Here is a 21208-nt window from a genome sequence, read left to right as displayed (position 1 = left end):
TACTAACTTTCATCACTTCATTGAGTTTGTGGATGCCAAGTTTTTCTACTGTAAAATTACTTTTATCTTTTAAAATTAATAATTATCTTGTGGGAAGATACTTTTGAGATTATATAAATAGCCCATTACTTGTCACACTTCACCTGCTATTTTTAGCATCCATTGATAATTTTTTTTTTTTTGTCTTTTTGTCTTTTTTGTTGTTGTTGTTGTTGTTGTTGTTATTGTTGCTATTTCTTGGACCGCTCCCGCGGCATATGGAGGTTCCCAGGCTAGGGGTTGAATCGGAGCTGTAGCCACCGGCCTGCGCCAGAGCCACAGCAACGCGGGATCCGAGCTGCGTCTGCAACCTACACCACAGCTCACGGCAACGCCGGATCGTTAACCCACTGAGCAAGGGCAGGGACCGAACCCGCAACCTCATGGTTCCTAGTCGGATTCGTTAACCACTGCGCCACGACGGGAACTCCCCATTGATAATTTTTATATGAAACGACTATTATTTTAATGCTTACCAAATGGTATTTTCTAATTCCTTCTAGATTTTATAATTGATTTTCTACTATAGAAAAAGCTTTCCTTTTCGCCCATTTATTCACATACATTTATGTATGCATGTGTGTATTTATGTATGTTATGTCAGTGTAGACTCATAAGTTTTATTTTATTCAATGGGTTATAATCTTTTACTGTCATTATTATTTTGATGCTCAAATTGTCCTAGATTTGGCCACTGGGAACCCCTTCAGGTTGGCAGATGTGTCCTTATGTTCCCATTATTTTTCAAGGAGCTTTTTGTTCAGGAAACTTTTCCCTGCCTCAGCCCTGAAATCAGCCATTTCTCCAGGAAGGACTGGGGGTTTTTGTTTTTTGAAGAATGATATTTAGAAATGAAGATCTGGGTATTAGGGTACTCAGTGGGCTTCTATCTGGCCATTAACATTTTGTGAGAAAACAACATAAGAGGAAGCTCTGGAGATATAAAGCTACGTGGCCCGCCATCTCATCTTAAGAGTATAGGAAAATTTGCTTCATGTAATGATGAACAACAGAAAATGATTTCAGTTGAGCCTCATACAAAGGCAAGTTGTTAAAACAAACAAATAGGAAATAAGGGTAGAATAAAACCCTTCCAGGGAAACATAACCACAAAAGAGATGAACATTGTGTCAGACAAAAACGTTTCAAAACAAGGTAAAAGAAAGTGAGAAAAATCATAAATAAAATTTATGAAAATTCAAAAATGAGCTGATGGTAGAAAAGGAAGATTTGAAAAGAGAAAAAGTAGAAGCTAGGCAAGAACTAGAAATTTAAAAATACTAGAAATGGAGGCTAAGTTACAATTAAACACAGGGATAAATCAAACGAGTAGTATCTAAAGAGAAACAAAAGAGGAAAATAATTTAAATACTAAATACTAAAAAAAAAAAAAGAAATGAAGAGAGTTCCTGTTGTGGCACAGCAGAAATTAATCCAACTAGTATACCTGAGGATGTGGGTTTGATCCCTGGCCTTGCTCAGTGGCTCGGAGATCCAGTGTTACCATGCACTGTGGTGTAGGTTGCACACATCACTTTGATCCTACGTTGATGTGGCTGTGGCGTAGGCCGGCAGCTGTAGCTCTGGTTCGACCCCTAGCCTGGGAACTTCCATATGCTGCTGGTGAGGCCCTAAAAAGCAAAAAACAAAAACACCCCCACAAAAACAGAAGAAGAAAGATATAAACAAGGACTTGGAAAAAAATGGTTGGCAAAAATGGTTCAAGGTATGTAAAATAAAATAAATAAAAGTTACTGAAGATGAAAACCAAAACAGTGAAACAATGAAATATTCTAAAATTCAAGAAAACTTTACTGAAATAGAACTTAAAAATCCATATTGAAAAGGTTCACTATGTACATGGGGAAGTTAAATGAGAATAGCTATATCAAGGTGTGTATTGAACTGGAAAGCAAAAGAATCCCTTGATAATTTAGGCAAAAACACTAAATGTCTTGAAAAAGAAAGAAAACAAGATTATCATCAGACTAATTGACAATAATACTTTTTATCAAAACATAAGAAGGTAATATATTTAAGAAGTTCAGTGAAAGAAAATATGATGCCAGGATTTTATGTCTAGCTGAACTGAACTTAGGGTGTAATGGCTATATGCAAATTGTTATAAAGATAAAAGGATTCAGAGAACATTTTTCCCATGAGCTCTTCCAAGAAATCCACAAGAAAATTCAGAAAATCAAACAAATAAGCTATTAGTGAAACATGGCTATATAACTTAGAACTATTAGTGAAACATGGCTATATAACTTAGAACTAAGTGATGGCTATAAGAGATACAGGATAGTGTTTAATGGCTACATGCTCTGACAACATGAATACAATATAATTATTAAAAATATGAGGGAGGGAGTTCCCATCGTGGCTCAGTGATTAATGAACCCAACTAGTATCCATGAGGACATGGGTTTGATCGCTGGCCTCGCTCAGTGGGTTAAGTATCCAGCGTTGCTGTGAGCTGTGGTATAGGTCAAAGACGTGGCTTGAATCCAGCCTGGCTGTGGCTGTGGCGTAGGATGGCAGCTACAACTCTGATTCGACCCCTAGCCTGGGAACCTCCATATGCTTTGGGTGTGGCCCAAAAAAAGACAAAAAAAGACCAAAAAAAAAAAAAATTTGGAGTTCTTTTTGGCACAATGGGTTAAGAATCTGGCATTGTCACTGCAGTGGCTTGGGCTGCTGCTATGGCGTGGGTTTGATCCCTAGCTCACAAACTTTCACATGCTGTGGACATGACCAGAAAAAAAAAATAAGGGACAATAGCAGGGAGAGCATATGAATAGTGGTATAAGATTACTTACTGCTCCCCCTCTCCTGCAAACAGGTTTATTACCTAGTAATTTAACTAATTGCCTTTTAAGTGTTAACTAGGAGTATGCTGAAGGAGAAGAGATAAAAGAGGTTATGGCTAAATTTAGTAGTATTTATTAAAAAAAAGAAATAGAAAATAGTTCAAAAATTGTTATGAAGGTATTAGTATAAAGATAACCAGAAGAGCAGAACTATAAACCTCTCTAAATGCCAAAAGATGGATTTTTTAAAATAAAAAGTTGGAGTTCCCTAGTGCTGTAGCAGGTTAAGGATCAGGCATTGTCACCCGGGAACTTCCACATGCTGCAAACCTGGCCAAAAAAAAAGTAAAAAACATAAAAAGTACATGTTCAAATAAAATCACATAGGGAAATACTGTACACACATACACAAGTAATTCATGTTATATTTACCAGTATAAAGGAATTGAGGCCATATCTTTAGATAATATAAATGTTAATTGGCTTACTCTTCTATTCAAATTGATAAAACATTTCAGGTTGGTTTAACTGTGTAAAACTCAATTCTATGCTAGGAACAGGAGACATACTTAAATGGAGAGATTTTGAAAGAGTAAACAGAATGATGGACAAAGATCCATAGACAAATGCAAGTAGAAAGGAAAGCAAGAGTCTCAGTCTTGCTCTCTGACAAAGGTGGAATTCAGGTCAGAAAGCACTGTAAGAGACAGAGAAGGGCACTTTATAATGATAAAAGGTGCAATTAAAAAAAAAAAGCCATACAGCAGAAATTGACAGAACACTGTAAATTGACTATACTTTAATAAAATTTTTTAAAAATTAAAAATAAACTTAAAAAATAAAAAATAGAAAGAAACAGATCCAGGGAGTGTTCTCCACATATCTTATATGAATAAAGAAAATGTGTATAGGAGTTCCCGTCGTGGCTCAGTGGTTAACGAGTCTGACTAGGAACCATGAGGTTGCGGATTCAATCCCTGGCCTTGCACAGTGGATTAAGGATCTGGTGTTGCCATGAGCTGTGGTGTAGGTCACAGATAGGGCTCAGATCCCGAGTTGCTGTGGCTGTGGCGTAGGCTGGTGGCTACAGCTTTGATTAGACCCCTAGCCTGGGAATCTCCATGTGCTGCGGGGTGCGGCCCTAGAAAAGACAAAAAGACAAAAAAAAAAAAAGTGTATAAAATGAGAGAGGAGAATATATGATTGTGTGTGCATGTGTTTTTTTTAAATTAAAGAAAACTATTTTCAAAAATTGAACTGTGGTTGATTTACAATAAGGAATAAACAATTTTATTATTTATTTATTTATTTTGGGCCTCTTCATGGCATATGGAGCTCCTGGGCCAGGGATCAGATCCAGGCTGAGCTGCAAACTAAGCCACAGGTACAGCAACACCAGATCCTTAACCCACTGTGCTGGGTTGGATATCGAACCCATGTCCCAGCGCTTCTAAGACACTGCTGATCCTGTTGCACCACAGCGGGAGCTCCATGAAACTTTTAAACAAAACCCTCATTGGTTGCCTTTGAAGGATGCTAGGGAACCAATGGATAATTTTGAAGGCTGGTAAATACAGAGAATCAAGTTTATATCCTGCTTTTTTTTTTTTTTTTTTGTGATCAAATAGTTGAAGAGAACTTTTTTTTTTTTTTTTTTTTTGTCTTTTTTGTCTTTTTGCCTTTTCTAGGGCCGCACCCGCAGCACATGGAGGTCCCCAGGCTCAGGATCTAATCTATGCTGTAGCCACCAGCCTACACCAGAGCCAGAGCAATTCCAGATCCGAGCCATGTCTGCAGCCTACACCACAGCTCAAGGCAATGCCAGATCCTTAACCCACTGAGCGAGGCCAGGAATCAAACCCTCAACCTCATGGTTCCTAGTTGGATTTGTTAACCCCTGAGCCACTATGGGAACCCCAAGAGAACATTTTCTTTATATTTTGGTTAGTAAATGAAGAAGGATGATAGAACATCACTGTTTCTAGCCCCAAATGAATCATCGTATCTGTGTAGTGACCATTAAAAGCTGCCATCACCATAGAAGGAAAGATAGAATGTGCCTCTTGATGGAAGGATTTAACTCCACTTAAGAAGTAATCTTGCCCTCTTCCCCAAAGAATCCAAACTGAATTTGATCAGGCCTCTAGATCTAAATACTGATTCACAGAAAATGTAGAGGACAGTAGAGCGACTGGTTACCATGAGCAGACAACCAGTAAAACCAGACTCTGAAAAAAATTTGTATAGGACAAAAGGCTAAATCTCTTAACAAGTATGCTCCAGGAAAAAGAGAGGGCATAGGGTGTACCTACACATTAAAAGAGATTTAGTTGATGTGTTAACCATTTGCAGTATACAAATCTCATTTGTATCATGATTTGACCAAACAAATTTAAAAAATTGTTTTTGAGACATTTGGGAAAATTGACATGGTCTAGATATTTGATGTTAATTATTGTTAATTTTTTAAGGTGTCATCTTACTGTGGTTATATAAAAAGTTATTTTCTTCTAGAAATACATATTGAGATTATATTGGATAAAATTACGTGATATCAGGGATTTGTTTCTAGATAATCTGGCTGGTTGGGGATGCCAGGTATGAGGATATATAGATCAGGCTTGACAAAGTAGCTATAAAGGACCGGATAGTAAAATATTTTAGGCTTTTGGGGCCCTGCGGTTTCTGTCGCAACTGCTCAGCTCTACCTTTGTAATGTGAAAGTAGTACATAAACAAATGACCATGGCTGTGTTCCATAAAAACTTTATTTACAGAAATAGATAGCAGGCCAGCTTTAGTCCACAGGTTGTAGTTTGGTAGCACTGTCTGATCTAGATGTAAAGATTGACAGTGGGAGTTCCCCGGTGACCTAGTAGTTAAGGATCTGGCATTGTCACTACTGTGCCTCAGGTCACTGCTGTGGCTTGGGTTTGACTCCTGACCTGGGAACTTTTGCAAGCCATGGGTGGAGCAAAAAAAAAAAAAAAAAAAGATTGCCCATGAAGTGACAGTTGTTGAGGCTAGTTTGTTTGCTTGTTTGTTTATTTTTTTATCTTTTTAGGGCTATACCCACTGCATATGGAGGTCCCCAAATACAGCAACGCCAAATACAAACTGAGTCTTCAATCTACACCTTAGCTCATGACAATGCTGCAGATCCTTAACCCACTGAACGAGGCCAGAGATATTAGTCAGATTCATTTCAGCTGAACCACAATGGGAACTCCTGAAGCTAGTTTATATGAGGAATCATTATACTATTCTCTTTACTTTTCTGTATTTCTAAAATTTTCCATAATAAAAAATAAAGCAAGTATCTTTTGTTTCTTTGTTTTTTAAAGAACTTTCTTTTCTTTTCTTTTTTTTTTTTAAGGTCTGAAGATGTGGCATATGGAAGCTCCCAGACTAGGGGTCAAATCAGAGCTGCAGCTCTCGGCCTATGCCACAACCACAGCAATGGCAGATCCAAGCCACATCTGTGACCTATACCTATAGCTTGTGGCGATGCTGGATCCTTAACCCACTGAGTGGGGCCAGGGATTGCACTTGCATCTTCATGGAAACTAGTCTGGTTCGTTTCCACTGAGCCACAAGGGGAACTCTAAAGTAGGTGTCTTTTGGATAAGGATAAAATTGTACTGATAGCGAGTTGGGCCTCTTCTCTTTGTTTTGGATACAACTCTTATTAAACTAGCAAGGAAGTAGCTCTATCTAGAGGAGGATTTTTTTTTTTTTTTTGATCTTTTTAGGGCTGCACCCACGGCATCTGGAGGTTCCCAGGCTAGGGGTTGAAATCAGAACTATAGCTGCTGGCCTACACCCCAGCCACAGCAACATTAGATCCAAGCTGCATATGCGACCTATACCACTGAGCAAGGCCAGGAATCTAACCTGTGTCTTCATGGATACTAGTCAGATTCACTTCTGATGAGCCACTATGGGAACTCCTAGAGGAGAATTATTATTATTTTTTTTTTTTGTCTTTTGTCTTTTTGTTGTTGTTGTTGTTGCTATTTCTTGGGCCGCTCCCAAGGCATATGGAGGTTCCCAGGCTAGGGGTTGAATCGGAGCTTTAGCCACCGGCCTACGCCAGAGCCACAGCAACGCAGGATCTGAGCCGCGTCTGCAACCTACACCACAGCTCACGGCAACGCCAGATCGTTAACCCACTGAGCAAGGGGCAGGGACCGAACCCGCAACCTCATGGTTCCTAGTCGGATTCGTTAACCACTGCGCCACGACGGGAACTCCAGAGGAGAATTATTTTTAAAGCTCTCAAGCAATATGTTGGACTCTTAAATATTATACTGACAAATGCATCTCTAAATCATTTTCATTGGTTTAGTTTCTCTGTATTCTCTGTAGTTTCTCTATTTTATGGCTGACACTATGAGTAATAACTCATTTATTCCCTCATCTAGGCATCAGAGATAAAGTGTCTGATTGGAATGAGTTTCTGCGGCAAACCCTGATGGGAGCATGTAGTCCTCCTGTTCCGCTGCTAGAGGGCGTGAGTATTATTGCTTCCAGAATCATTGTAGAAAATCCTTATCTTCAGTAATATTTCTTTTCTTTTCTTTTTAGGGCCGCACTGTGGCATATGGAGGTTCCCAGGATAGGGGTCAAATCTGAGCTTTAGCTGCTGGCCTATGCCACAGCCACAGCAACGCAGGATCAGAGCTGCGTCTGCAACCTACACCACAGCTCACGGCAATGCCGGATCCTTAACCCACTGAGTGAGGCTGGGGATCAAACCCAAAACCTCATGGTTCCTAGTTGGATTTGTTTCTGCTGCGCCACGATGGGAACTCTTAAAATATTTTTGATTTAGTTGCAGTCACATAAAAATCTAGTTTTTCAGATTCTTTCACATGGTTGGGAAATATAGCCTTGTTGGGATCTCACTTGGAGCTGAGCAAAGATTAACTCTGCTTTAGAATGGACAAATGTAACTCCCACACCGAGTGACTTGAGACCCCTTTTCTTTTGCTCAGAAGACACTGGACCACCACCTACATGCTTTCAGCAGTTTTTATAAAGCAGTGTAAATTTTGAGCTTATTGGTGAATATAGATTTCTTGTTTTTGTAAAATCAGTTATGACATTTCTGTTATATTTTGTTACTTTCTGTCCTATCAGCAACACTCTTTGTAGCATATGTGAATGTAGTTTATGAAGATTCCAATTTCTTTACATTTTGATCAATACTTACTATTCTTTTTTTTTTTTTTTTTGGTCTTTTTTGCCTTTTCTAGGGCCGCTCTTGCGGCATATGGAAGTTCCCAGGCTAGGGGTCGAATCGGAGCTGTAGCCACCAGCCCACACCAGAGCAATAGCAATGTGGGATCTGAGCTGTGTCTGTGACCCACACCACAGCTCACAGCAACACCGGATCCTTAACCCACTGAGCAAGGCTAGGGATTGAACCTACAACCTCATGGTTCCTAGTCAGTTTCGTTAACCACTGCGCCACGACGGGAACTCCACTATACTATTCTCTTTTTGATTATAGCTGTTCTAGTGGGTGTAAAGTAGTATCTCACTTTGATTTGCATTTCCCTAATGATCAGTGATGTTGAGCATCTTTCTTTGTGCTTATTTTTTGGAGAAATGTCTGCCCATTTTTAAATTATTTGTCTTTTTTTTTTTTTTTGCTTTTTTTTAGGGCTGCACCCACGGTATAGGGAGGTTCCCAGGCCAGGGGTCAAATCAGAGCTGTAAATACCAGCCTCTGCCATAGCCACAGCAACACTGGATCCGAGCTGCATCTGCAGCCTACACCACAGCTCATGGCAATGCTGGATTCTTAACCCACTGCGCGAGGCCAGGGATTGAACCCGCAACCTCATGGTTACTAGTCGAATTTGTTTTCACTCGCCACAATGGGAACTCCAGTTATTTATCTTTTTATTATTGAGTTGTAAGAGTTCTTTATATATTCTGGTTATAAGTCTAGATCACATATATGATTTTCAACTATTTTCTCTAGTTCTGTAGATTGTTCACTTTCTTGATGGTATGGTTTGTACAACAAAGGTTTTTTTATTTCAGTGTAGTCCAGTTTATCTATTTTTTTCTTTTATTGCTTGTGCTTTTGGAGTCTTATCTAAGAAGGCTTTGCATAACCCCAGGTCATAAATATTTTCCCCTATATCTTCTTCTAAATGTTTTGTAGTTTTATCTCTTATATTTAATTCTATGATCCATTCACATTCACAATTCCCCTTTTAAAACTTGATGGTGAACACTGTTTCTTGGTGATCTTTGTATTCTTTGTCTTTTTTTTTTTTTTTTCTAGGGCCATACCCAAGGCATATGGAAGTTCCCAGGCTAGGGGTCCAGTCGGAGCTACAGCTGCCCACCTACACTACAGTCACAGCCAGGCGGGATCCAAGCCATGTCTTCACCCTACGCCACAGCTCACAGCATCATTGGATCCTTAACCCTCTGAGCAAGGCCAGGAATTGAACCTATATCCTCATGGATACTAGCCAGATTTGTTTCCACTGCACCACAACGGGAACTTCCCAAATTTAGTTTATTTAGTTAGTTGACTTATGTGTAGAAAACCCATTCTTAGAGAGTATATGCCATGATGATAATTTAAAAATTCTTTCTAGATGAAACTATATAACATAGTCTTAAGAGATTTGTTAGAATAGTTTTATTGCTTTATAAGAAATTTTTCATTAAGATATTTTCATATCACCAGAAATAATGCTATAGAGATTTGTATGATCTTAGGTGATTCAGTGTCACTAGCTTTGAATGGGTGAAAATATAAAGGCAAGTTTGAGTTCATTTAAAGCTTGAATTTTAAAAATATTATTTTCCCTCTCTTATTAAATCATTTTGCTTTTTTTTAACCTAAAGCTCCGTAATGGGAGGAATCCTTTAGATCTCATTGCTCCAGGTTCCAGGCTGGAATGTCAAGCTTTCCAGGACTCTTTAAGCACTTGGATTGTTACTGTAGTAGACAATATTGGGGGAAGGCTGAAGCTGCGTTATGAAGGACTTGAGAGTTCTGATAATTTTGAACTTTGGTTGTATTACTTGGATCCATTTCTTCATCACGTTGGTTGGGCTGCTCAACAGGGATATGAGCTTCAGCCCCCATTAGGTGAGGAGCAATGTAACATTTTTCTTTTAACTTATATTATTATTATGGTTTTATTAATATCAGTAAGACTGAAAAATATGTTATTCTGCATGTTGCAAAAGCCTTTCTTAGTTTGCATAAGAGAGATATTGCAAAAATTTTCATGAGTAGTTAAATGCCTGTTTTTCTTTTTGTCTTACTGCTTTAGTAATTTGCCATACATATTGAAATACCTTTTGCCCCACCTCAAAATTAAAGAATTCTCTTTACCAAAATTAAAGAATTCTCTAGGTAGCATTCAGACAGGTGTAGGAGTAGGACAGGTCTTCGATTCAAAGCAAATTGTTGATGAAAAGCTATTCCAATGATATGAAAACAGGAGTTAGTGTTTAATTTACAGTCATTATTATGTATCCCAATTTGGATGTTGTATCATCTTATTTTGTAGAGTACAGCAATCCTTATGATCTTACTATAGGTGTTTTTACCAAACTTACTACTCAGATTCTGAACAGAGGAAAGAAAAAAACTGAAGTTAAAGTGAAAGTTCTTCTTTTTTCCTGAATGAAATATTTTAATAATTTTCAAGGATAATTTGGTTTTATGAAAAGAATCTGAGAATATTTTATACTCTCAGGGTATTTTGTCTTTCACAAATAACAAAATATTAAATATAATAAAGTGAAAGTTCTTTGAGTAAAGATAGTATAAGTGGGCTTGAACTTTTTCCTTTTCCGGTATAAAGTGACTTTTTTATTTATGTGAATGCTTTCAAAACAGTTATAAAATATGTAAGTTCTCATAGCATTTAAAGCATCCTGTCTTACTTTAACTAAAGCCATCAAACATCTGAAAAATGAAGATGAGTGGCAAGAGATCTTGACCAAAGTAAAAGAGGAAGAGGAAGAGCCATTACCATCTTACTTATTTAAGGTAAAAACAAAATGTGGTAGATAGATATTATCTTCTCTCAGTAGAGTAAAGCAGTATGGGGGTAAAATAACCCTTGGCATCAGTGAGAACGCTGTGGTATCTGAAGGAGGGAAGAGGTTCAAAGGCTGGAGTGAAGATTGTCCTTTTGTCCCTAAAAGTAGTGTAGGTTTTCTCCAAAGGGCTCTTTAGGCGTTTTGAGTCTTTTCTACTCCTAACTACACAGCCTTGACTTCTTATGAAACAAACTTCCCCTCTGGATGGCCCTTGTGTTTAAAGAGTAGGAGTGTTTCATGTTGATTTTTTTTTTTTCCATTTATTTTTTGACTACGCCTGCAGCATACAGAAAGAAGTTCTTGGGCCAGAGATCAAATCCCAGCCACAGCATAACTATGATAGATCCTTAACTGCTAGGCCACCAGGAAATGCCTCCATTATTTTAATTGAGTAGTATTCAGCTATATATAAGTATAAAATTAATGTTCAGATACTGTATTTTTATTCCCTCTTATTATTGCATTTCAGGACAAACCAGTGATTGGGATGCATTCATTCTCTGTAAATATGAAATTGGAAGCAGTGGACCCCTGGTCTCCTTTTGGAATCTGTCCTGCTACAGTTGTTAAGGTAAAGTGGAGGCAGCTCTTTTTTTTTTTTTTTTTTTTTTTTTATCTTTCTGCCTTTTCTAGGGCCGCTCCTGCGGCATATGGAGGTTCCCAGGCTAGGGGTATAATTGGAGCCGTAGCCACCGGCCTACACCAGAGCCACAGCAACACGGGATCCAAGCCGAGTCTGCTACCTACACCACAGCTCACGGCAACGCCGGATCCTTAACCCACTGAGCGAGGCCAGGGATCGAACCCGCAACCTCATGGTTTCTAGTCAGATTTGTTAACCACTGCGCCACAACGGGAACTCCAGAGGAGGCAGCTCTTTTGGTAAGAATTCTTGTTAGGGTGACTTGTTTAGGAAATTAATAGTGTTTTGATCTTCAGCCTCTTATAGTCTAACTCATTGTTTCTCCTAAGCCGTGAGGTTCGAATTAGTTCTCTGCACGTTTTCCAGTTTGTATTGTCCAGTTCTTTGGGGGTCCATTTCCTTTTTCAAAGCTTGGTTGCCCGAGCCAACTAAAGCCTGGGCACCAGAATGGTATGGCACACATTCTTTGGGGCAGACCTGACTGTGCATAACTAGGGGAGATTTAACTGGAAGATGGCCCATGGTATCTGAAAACTATGGATATAGGTGGTGTCATCAATGTCCACCTAGGTACAGCTAGGTATAGGGCTTGTTGCATGAGCAGATGTGTGGAAAGCAGTTGATAGTGACACAAGATCTGCCTCTAGGATTGTTCTAGCCATGAGTTCCAGATTCAGACTTTAAACTTTTGAAGACTAACAAAAATAAGGCTCTTATTAGGAGTAACTACAAGAACTGGGCAGGTTGTAAAGGCCCAGTTACTTGATTACTGTAACTGAGGCATTAAGGGAGAGGATTTCATTTTAGAACTAGAGCAGAAACTCATTTACAAAGTAGAACCAAAAGTCAAGTGTGACAAAAGGAATAGTTAGTTGAAGGCTGAATCATCTGACCTATTGAGACTTAAATTTTCCTTGTGTTAGAAGAAAGATTATTCCTAGAACAAGATGGGATTCTGAACCTGCATTGGGATTAGAAAGTCCTTTCTGGATTCTGAAGGGTAGGTGGTAAGCAGCAGAGGAGGTTCCTAAAACCTTTGCTGTGGTATTTAAAATTAGGCTAGGATCTGCAATCTAATAAACTGATATGGTTGACTCCTCACTAAGCCTAAATGAAGTTGGAGTTCAACTCCTTAAATTTGAATTTAGGCTGTGTTTCTTCCTGGCTTTGTAATGTGGGACAACTTATTTAACTGCTTTTCTAACTCACTTTCCTAGAGTTCCTGGCGTGGCTCAGCGGAAACAAATCTGACTAGTATCCATGAGGACACAGGTTCGATCCCTGGCCTCTCTCAGTTGGTTAAGGATCTGGAGTTGCCATGAGCTGCAGTGTAGATCGTAGACGTGGCTTGGATCTGGTGTTGCTGTGGCTGTGGCGTAGGCCAGTGGCTACAGCTCCAATTGAACCCTTAGCCTGAGAACATCCATATGCTGTGGATGCAGCCCTAAAAAGACAAAAAAGAACCCCCCCCCAAAAAAAACACCTCACTTTCCTTATCTGCAAAATGGAGCTGATAATGGTACTCATTAGATTGTTAGGAAGATTAAAACTGAATTAATACATGAAAAGCATTTAATTAAAATAGTGCCTGACACAGAGATAACATTTATTAAGTGCTTAGCAGTATTATTAGAACATACTTAATGTTACTAATAATGTGATTATGAACTTTTGTAACATGTTCATCTGTCCCTATTTTATGCATCTACTTTATGTGTTAAATTGTATGTACAGGTTTTTGATGAGAAGTATTTTCTGGTGGAAATGGATGATTTGCGACCAGAGAATCATGCACAGAGATCCTTCGTGTGTCATGCCAATAGTCCTGGTATTTTCCCTGTGCAGTGGAGTCTGAAGAATGGTTTACACATCAGCCCCCCTCCTGGTCTGTATTTGTTCTGTTCTGATTTGTTTGCTTTGAAATGAGATTTATCAGATGCTTATACCCCAACCTGTCCTTAATGTGTTGGGGTCCTAAGACAAATATAAATGAAGGCCTAGATTCCATATATCTACATATTTAAAAGTTATAAATTAAGCTAAAAAAGTAGTAAATAAAGTCTGTTCTGCCCTACTATCTTGATAAATATTGTCATAACAACCTGGGACTCCATGCAGCTTCCTTAGTTTATTCCATCTGTGTCTTGGGAGGCAACAGGAATGAGGGTAGGATGTAGTGAATGTTGAGAGCTGGCTAATAAGAAGAGGCCTTAGAGCCAGAGCTAGGAGGTAGATTATGTATAATTTTTAGGTTTCTGGGCCTCCTCTTGAAGGGAAGTTCTTTAGACTTAGGAGGGAGATTGATGGTCAAAAGTAGAACTCAGGCTGTAGGTAGGAAAGTAGCAACTCATTTTCCTCATTTTTGTAACTTTACAAACTTTACAAAATGTAATCTTTGACCCTTTAAACAAGGCTTTTAAATATGACTTATTTGGAGTTCCCATCTTGGCTCAGAGGTAACAAACCCGGCTAGTATCCATGAGGGTGCGAGTTTGATCCCTGGCCTTGCTCAGTGGGTTAAGTGTTGCCATGAGCTGTGCTGTAGGTCGCAGATATGGCTTAGATCCTGCATTGCTTGGCTGTGGCATAGGCCAGCAGCTGCAGCTCCGATTGGACCTCTAGCCTGGGAATTTCCATATGTTGTGGGTATGGCCCTAAAAAGGAAAAAAGCAAAACAAAATAAACCTCAAAATGGATTAAAGACCTAAATATAAGACTGGATACTATAAAGCTCTTAGAGGAAAACAGGCCAAACACTCTCCGTCATAAACTACAGTGGTATCTTCTCAGATCCACCTTCTAGAGTAATGACAGTAAAAACAAAAATGAAGAAATGAGATCTAATTAAACTTAAAAACTTCTGGAGAGAAAAGGAAACTCTAAACAAAACGAAAAGACAGCCCACAGCATGGCAGAAAATATTTGCAAATGAAGTGACTGACAAGGGATTAATCTCCAAAATATCTAAACACCTCCTATAGCTCAATACCAAACAAACAAACAACCCCACCAAAAAATGGGCGGAAGATCTAAAGAGACAGTTCTCCAATGAAGACATACAGATGGCAGAAAAACACATGAAAAGATACTTAGTATCATTAATTATTAGAGAAATGCAAATCACAATTGCTATGAGGTACCACCTTACACCATTCAGAATGGCCATCATCAAAAAGCCTATAAACAATAAATGCTGGAGAAGGTATGGAGAAAAGGGACCCTGTTACACTGATGGTAGGAATGTAAGTTGGTGCAATCACTGTAGAAAACAATATGGGAATTCCTCAAAAAACTAAAAATAGAATTCTCATTTGACCCAGCAGTCCCACTCCTGGGCATCTATCCAGGGAAAACCATGACTTGAAAAGATACATGTACTCCAGGAGTTCCCATCGTGGTGCAAAAGAAACAAATCCAGCTAGGAACCATGAGGTTGAGGGTTCAATCCCTGGCCTTGCTCAGTGGGTTAAGGATCCGGCATTGCTGTGAACTGTGGTGTAGGTCGTAGACGTGGCTTGGATCTAGCATTGCTGTGGCTGTGGCATAGGTGGGCAGCTTATAGCTCTGATTGGACCCCTAGTCTGGGAACTTCCATATGCCATGGGTGTGGTCCTAAAAAGCAAAAAAAGAAAAAAAAAAACCCAGAAAAGATACATGTATTCCAGTGTTTATTGTAGCACTGTGTACAGTAGCCAAGACATGAAAGCAACCTAAATGTCCATTGACAAAGGAGTGGATAAAGAAAAGGTGGTACATGCACAAAATGGAATATTACTCATTACTCAAAGGAATGAAATAATGGCATTTGCAGCAACATGGATGGACCCAGAAATTATGCTAAGTGAAGTTAGTTAGACACAAGTGTCATGCTATCATTTATATGTGGAATTTAAAAAAAGATACAGTGAACTTATTTGCAGAACAGAAACTGACTCCTACACTTTGAAAAACTTATGGTTACCAAAGGAGACAGGTTGAGGTATAGGGGAAGGATGGGTTGGGGGTTTGGGATGGAAATCTTGCAGAATTAGGTTGAAATGATGGTTCTACCACTACAAATATAATAAAATTCATTGAGTTAAAAAAAAGATACTGGAGGAGTTCCCTTCGTGGCGCAGTGAAAACAAATCCGACTAGGAACCATGAGGTTTTGGGTTCAGTCCCTGGCCTCGCTCAGTGGGTTAAGGATCTGTCATTGCTATGAGTTGTAGTGTAGGTCGCAGACGCGGCTTGGATCTGGCATTGCTGTGGCTGTGGTGTAGGCCAGTGGCTACAGCTCTGTTCAACCCCTAGCCTGGGAACCTCCATATGCCATGGGTACAGCCCTTAAAAAATAAATAAATAAAATAAAATAAAGTTATGGAGCTTTTAGCATTGTTATAGACAACAAAATAGTTTTTAAATAGAAGGAAAGTAGTGGATCATGCACTTGAAAATGGTGATAATTTACTGTCAGGAATTGAGGTGGGGACAGAGAGAACTTAGTGCCTGTCAGAGTTGGGGAGGTGACTGCAGCGGCTTTTGTCTGTGGGATGATAGGGTCTTGAGTCCCATTCTGTGCCTGTGGGATATTGAGCTCTGGGGAGCAGGAAAGAGCTAAGACACAGCTGGACAGCTGGGTTCAGTCCATCTCCTCACACACACACAGGCTTCTCTCAAGAACCTTGTAAACTTAAGCAGGGAGTTAAGCTCAAGTTTTTCCTGAAATGAATTCATGATTTAGGTTATAAGAGCATTGAGATTCTGTAGAACACAAATCTGAAAACTGTGCTGAGGGCCTTTTATCAATAGTAGCTAAGACATATTTAAGGAAATAACTCGATGAATGAAGAACTCTTCACATATTAAATAGTACTTAGGTTATTTGCTGTCTCTTTTTCCTTTAGAGCTTAAGTCATAGCAGAATGATAATGACTGGATTTATTAGCACAAATCAAATCCAGTCTTAAATTCTTACGGTAAATTGTCAGCAACTGATCATAAAAAATATCACTCAAATAGAATGCCTAATTTGAAATTTGGTGTCCTAAAATTTATCCAGAATTGTTCTCTTTTATAAAATTACTAGTATTTTGGATTTATATGGTGTTTTTTTTCCTTCTCTAAAAAGGTCAAGAGCTCAAGTTAGCAAAATTAGAAGTGGTAAAACCAGGCAGGCGTGTGTGGTATGAATCATTGCTCTTTTGTCCCCTGCCTAGGCTACCCGGGCCAGGACTTTGATTGGGCCGACTACCTCAAACAGTGTGGTGCTGAAGCTGCTCCCCAGAGGTGCTTCCCTCCGGTGAGAATTCCACTTCCTAAAGGCCACTGCTTGGGAGCTGCCAGGGACTTCTGTGCTTGCTGTACTCTAGTGATTTTTACCTTTGTTGATTGCAATAAAATGGTCCAAGGAAAATTTCATTTACTGCGAAAATTAATTTATGAGTTTTAAAAGTTTATTGGTTTCTTTTTCTTTCTTTCTTTCTTTTTTTTTTTTTTAGTCTTTTTTAGGTCTGCATCCGAGGCATATGGAGGTTCCCAGGCTAGGGGTCAAATCTGAGCTCTAGCCACTGGCCTATACTACAGCCACAGCAATGCTAGATCCAAGCTGAGTGTTTGACCTGTACCACAGCTCACAGCAACACTGGATCCTTAACCCACTGAATAAGGCCAGGCATCAAACCTGCGTCCTCATGGATTTGTTTCTGCTTAGCCATGATGGCAACTCCTTATTTTTCTTATTAGCTGAAATCACGTGAGTTCAAAATTTTAGTTTATGATCGGAGTTCCAACTGTGGCGCAGTGGGTGAAGAATCCAATTATAGGGGCTTGAGTTGTGGAAATGTGGGTTTGCTCCCTGGCACAGTGGGTTAAGGATACTGCATTGCCACAGCTGTGGCGTGGGTTACAGCTGGTGGCTCAGATTCAGTCCCTGCCCTGGCAACTTCTACGTGCCATGGGTGCAGGAAAAAAAAATGTAAATAAAATAAAATTTTGGTTTATGGTTATTTTTAATGGTTCACTAGTATGAAAAAAATGTTGAAATATTAAAGGGAGAAAAATTATTAAACTTATTTATGGTTTACAAAGCCAAATAGAAGTAAAAAGCTTAGAACACAAAATAACAGTTCCCTGCTCTATCACCTTCCCTGGCTTCCCTTCTGAAAAGTATTCACTTCCTGTTATTCTCACTATTATTCTGATATTTATACTTTTTTTTTTTTTTTTTTTTGTCCTTTTAGGGTCATACCTGCAGCATATGGAGGTTCTCAGGCTAGGGGTCTAATCGGAGCTGTAGCCACCGGCCTACACCAGAGCCACAGCAACGCGGGATCCAAGCCGAGTCTGCTACCTACACCACAGCTCACAGCAATGCCAGATCCTTAACCCACTGAACAAGTCCAGGGATCGAACCCTCAACCTCATGGTTCCTAGTCAGATTGTTAACCACTGAGCCATGACAGGAACTCCATGATACTTATACTTTCTTATTTTCAAAATAATGTGCTTCTATCTTTAAGTCATTAATTTTAGATTCTGTATTATGGTAAATGAGTTATCTAGCTATTTTACCTTATCTTTCTCCTCTCTTATGATCTCTTCCTGTTAGAGTGATACTACAATTTTCAGTTGAATTGAAATTTGAGTATTTACATTATCATGTGCATTTAGATATTATTCACAGATGAGTATTGAAATATTTTATTATTGTTTTCTTTTTTATTTGTCCTCAAATTAATAATTGTCATGTTTTTCATAGCTTAATTTTCTTTGTTTCTGTTACTAGCTCTTTCCACATCTTCCAGTAGATTCTTAAAACTATTTGCACATCAGGAAATCTGTCATTTCTAGGTTTTTTTTTTTTTTTTATAAACACCAGTCTTGGCAACATCCATTCTTTCTTTTTAGACAGGTTACTACTTTCTTGGCTTGCCATGTAGTTTGTTTGTTCGTTTGTTTTGCTTTTTGGGGCCACACCTGTGGTATATGGAGGTTCCAAGGCTAGGAGCCACAGCCAGGGGGGATCTGAGCCGTGTCTGCAACCTACACCACAGCTCATGGCAATGCTGGAACCTTAACACACTGAGTGAGGCCAGGGATTGAACCCACATCCTCATGGATACTAGTTGGGTTCGTTTCTGCTAAACCACAATGGTAACTCTGCCGTATAGTTTTAATTCTGGAAACTGTTCTTCTGCGTCACCCAAGGAATTGCCTCCCCCTTTTCTTAGGATTTGGGATTCCAATTTTGTTCATTTCATGGCTTCCTCTTTTTTGGTTACTCCTGTGTTTTGATGGAGCCTGTCTCTCAATAGCTTCCTGAAATGAGATGCAAGAGATATAAATTTTAATAGACTTTTTGTATTTGACAATATATTCATTGTGGGAATGTAAACTGGTACAGCCACTATGGAGAACAGTTTGGAGATACCTTAGAAATCTATACATAGAACTTCCATATGACCCCGCAATCCCACTCTTGGGCATCTATCCATACAAAACTCTACTTAAAAGAGACACATGCACCCGCATGTTCATTGCAGCACTATTCACTAGCCAGGACATGGAAACAACCCAAATGTCCATCAACAGATGATTGGATTCGGAAGATGTGGTATATATACACAATGGAATACTACTCAGCCATTGAAAAGAATGACATAATGCCATTTGCAGCAACATGGATGGAACCAGAGACTCTCATACTGAGTGAAATGAGAAAGACAAAGACAAATACCATATGATATCACTTATAACTGGAATCTAATATCCAGCACAAATGAACATCTCCACAGAAAAGAAAATCATGGACTTGGAGAATAGTCTTGTGGCTGCCCAACGGGAGAGGGAGGGAGTGGGAGGGATTGGGAGCTTGGGGTTATCAGATATAATTTAGAATAGATTTAAGGAGATCCTGCTGAGTAGCATTGAGAACTGTGTCTAGATATTCATATTGCAACAGAACAAAGGGTGGGGGGAAAATGTATACATGTAAGAGTAACCTGATCCCCATGCTGTACAGAAGGAAAAAAATAATAATAATAAATAAATTTTAAAAATAGTAAAAAAGAAAAGAAAATATATTCACTTATTAACTTGACTAATAGTTTGACTCAGTATGGAATTTTAGGCTGGAAGTTATTTCACTTTAGAATTTTGAAAACTTCAGTGTGTCCTGTCTTCCATTTTTGCTATTGAGAAGTTGGAAGCCATTCTTATTCTTTTTTTTTTTTTCCCCCCTTCTTAGGGCATGTAGAAGTTCCCAGGCCATATTAATTGTTCCATATTATTGGCAATACCAAATCCTTAATCTGCTGTCCGACACAGGAACCATTTTTATTCTTAATTTTTGTATATGATCTGCCTTTTTATGTCTCCCTGGAAGGTTATAGAATCCTTTTGTCCCTACGTTTTAGTATCAGGGTGGCTCATCTGCCTTTACCCACATGCTGGTGCATGGAGAGCACGTTCTGTCTGGAGACTCCTGCCTCTCTGTGTGGAATTTCCCTTCAATCTCTTTGATTTCCTTCCTTTTTTTTTCCCCTCTCTTTTCTCTTTCTGGAGTTTCTCATTTTATTGGCCCTCAGGATTAGGCCTCTAAACCCTCCCACCCCGTTTTTTGTTTCTTGGGTTATTTGCTTTGATTGCTAGAGATTTCTTTAACTTTTATGTTTTAACCTTCCTTTTGCGTTTTCAATTTATGATAGCACATTTAAAATGTTTTAAAGCTATTTCCGTTCTCTGAATATTTATATTTAATAACATACTATTCTTGTTTTAAGGATGCCAGAGTTTTTCTTATCTTTCAGAGGATGGTAGGATGTTAATTACCCCTGCCTTTTGTGATTTTTCTTTTTGCATAATCTGTTTTCTCCGCCTTTCTTGTTTTGTCCTTTAAGGTCTCTGTCTTTTATATCTTTAGATATCAACATAATTCCTTTGTGGAATTTTTTGCTTGTATTTAAGACATGGAGACTGAAAGAAAAAGCAAATTAGAGGCTCTGAGCATGTAGTGGGGCTTGTCAACCATGAACTTCCTTGTGGGGTAGGATCCCCATTTGTTGGAGAAACCGAAATCCATATCTTATGTGTTCCTTTTTGTGCTTGTTGTGTTAGCACAAGAGTTCTCTTCCATTCCTTTGTGTGGAGAGTGGAGGCAGGGATGAACTCTCAGCACTCTACATGCTAAATAAAAGCCTTGTTCTGGACAACATGCATGCCCTCTGCTGATCTGTGTACTCCTGCCCAGGGATCTGATGTTTTACCCTCTCTGGAGAATAAATCTCATTTTCTGTAGAGAGGAGAAGGGATAATTAACCTGGGGTGTGGAATGGAGAAATTACTCTAGATGAGCACATAAGTTAATACTGAGTTATGTATTTGGATTTGATTGATTTATATTCTAGTCAATTTCTGAGCATGAATTTAAGGAGAACATGAAGCTTGAGGCAGTGAACCCTCTTCTCCCTGAAGAAGTGTGCGTTGCCACCATTACTGCAGTGAGAGGCTCCTACCTTTGGCTCCAGCTGGAGGGTAAGTGCCAGCACCCCTGAGAAGCCTTCCTCTGATCATTCTTTGTCTTCCTGTTTATCCCTGTAATGTAGCTTGTTAAACTTTATTGATTAGCTAAATTGAGGTTTTGTTCAGAG

At 39.0% G+C, this 21208-nt stretch overlaps 1 protein-coding gene across 4 annotated transcripts in view; it reads left to right on the top strand.

Moving 5' to 3' along the window:
* SFMBT1 (Scm-like with four mbt domains 1) overlaps positions 1-21208 on the top strand; it is a 160448-nt gene that overhangs the window by 112809 nt on the left and 26431 nt on the right. For all 4 annotated transcript variants that reach the window (XM_021068955.1, XM_021068953.1, XM_021068952.1 and 1 more), the window contains 7 exons: positions 7273-7361; positions 9725-9971; positions 10789-10883; positions 11406-11507; positions 13314-13464; positions 16778-16860; positions 20966-21092. In XM_021068955.1, the coding sequence (XP_020924614.1) occupies positions 7273-7361; positions 9725-9971; positions 10789-10883; positions 11406-11507; positions 13314-13464; positions 16778-16860; positions 20966-21092 (894 nt within the window). The remainder of the gene's footprint in view (positions 1-7272; positions 7362-9724; positions 9972-10788; positions 10884-11405; positions 11508-13313; positions 13465-16777; positions 16861-20965; positions 21093-21208) is intronic.

Source organism: Sus scrofa, chromosome 13, assembly GCF_000003025.6.
Source record: "Sus scrofa isolate TJ Tabasco breed Duroc chromosome 13, Sscrofa11.1, whole genome shotgun sequence".
Classification (NCBI taxonomy): Eukaryota; Metazoa; Chordata; class Mammalia; order Artiodactyla; family Suidae; genus Sus; species Sus scrofa.
This window is presented reverse-complemented; position numbering and strand designations above follow the sequence as displayed.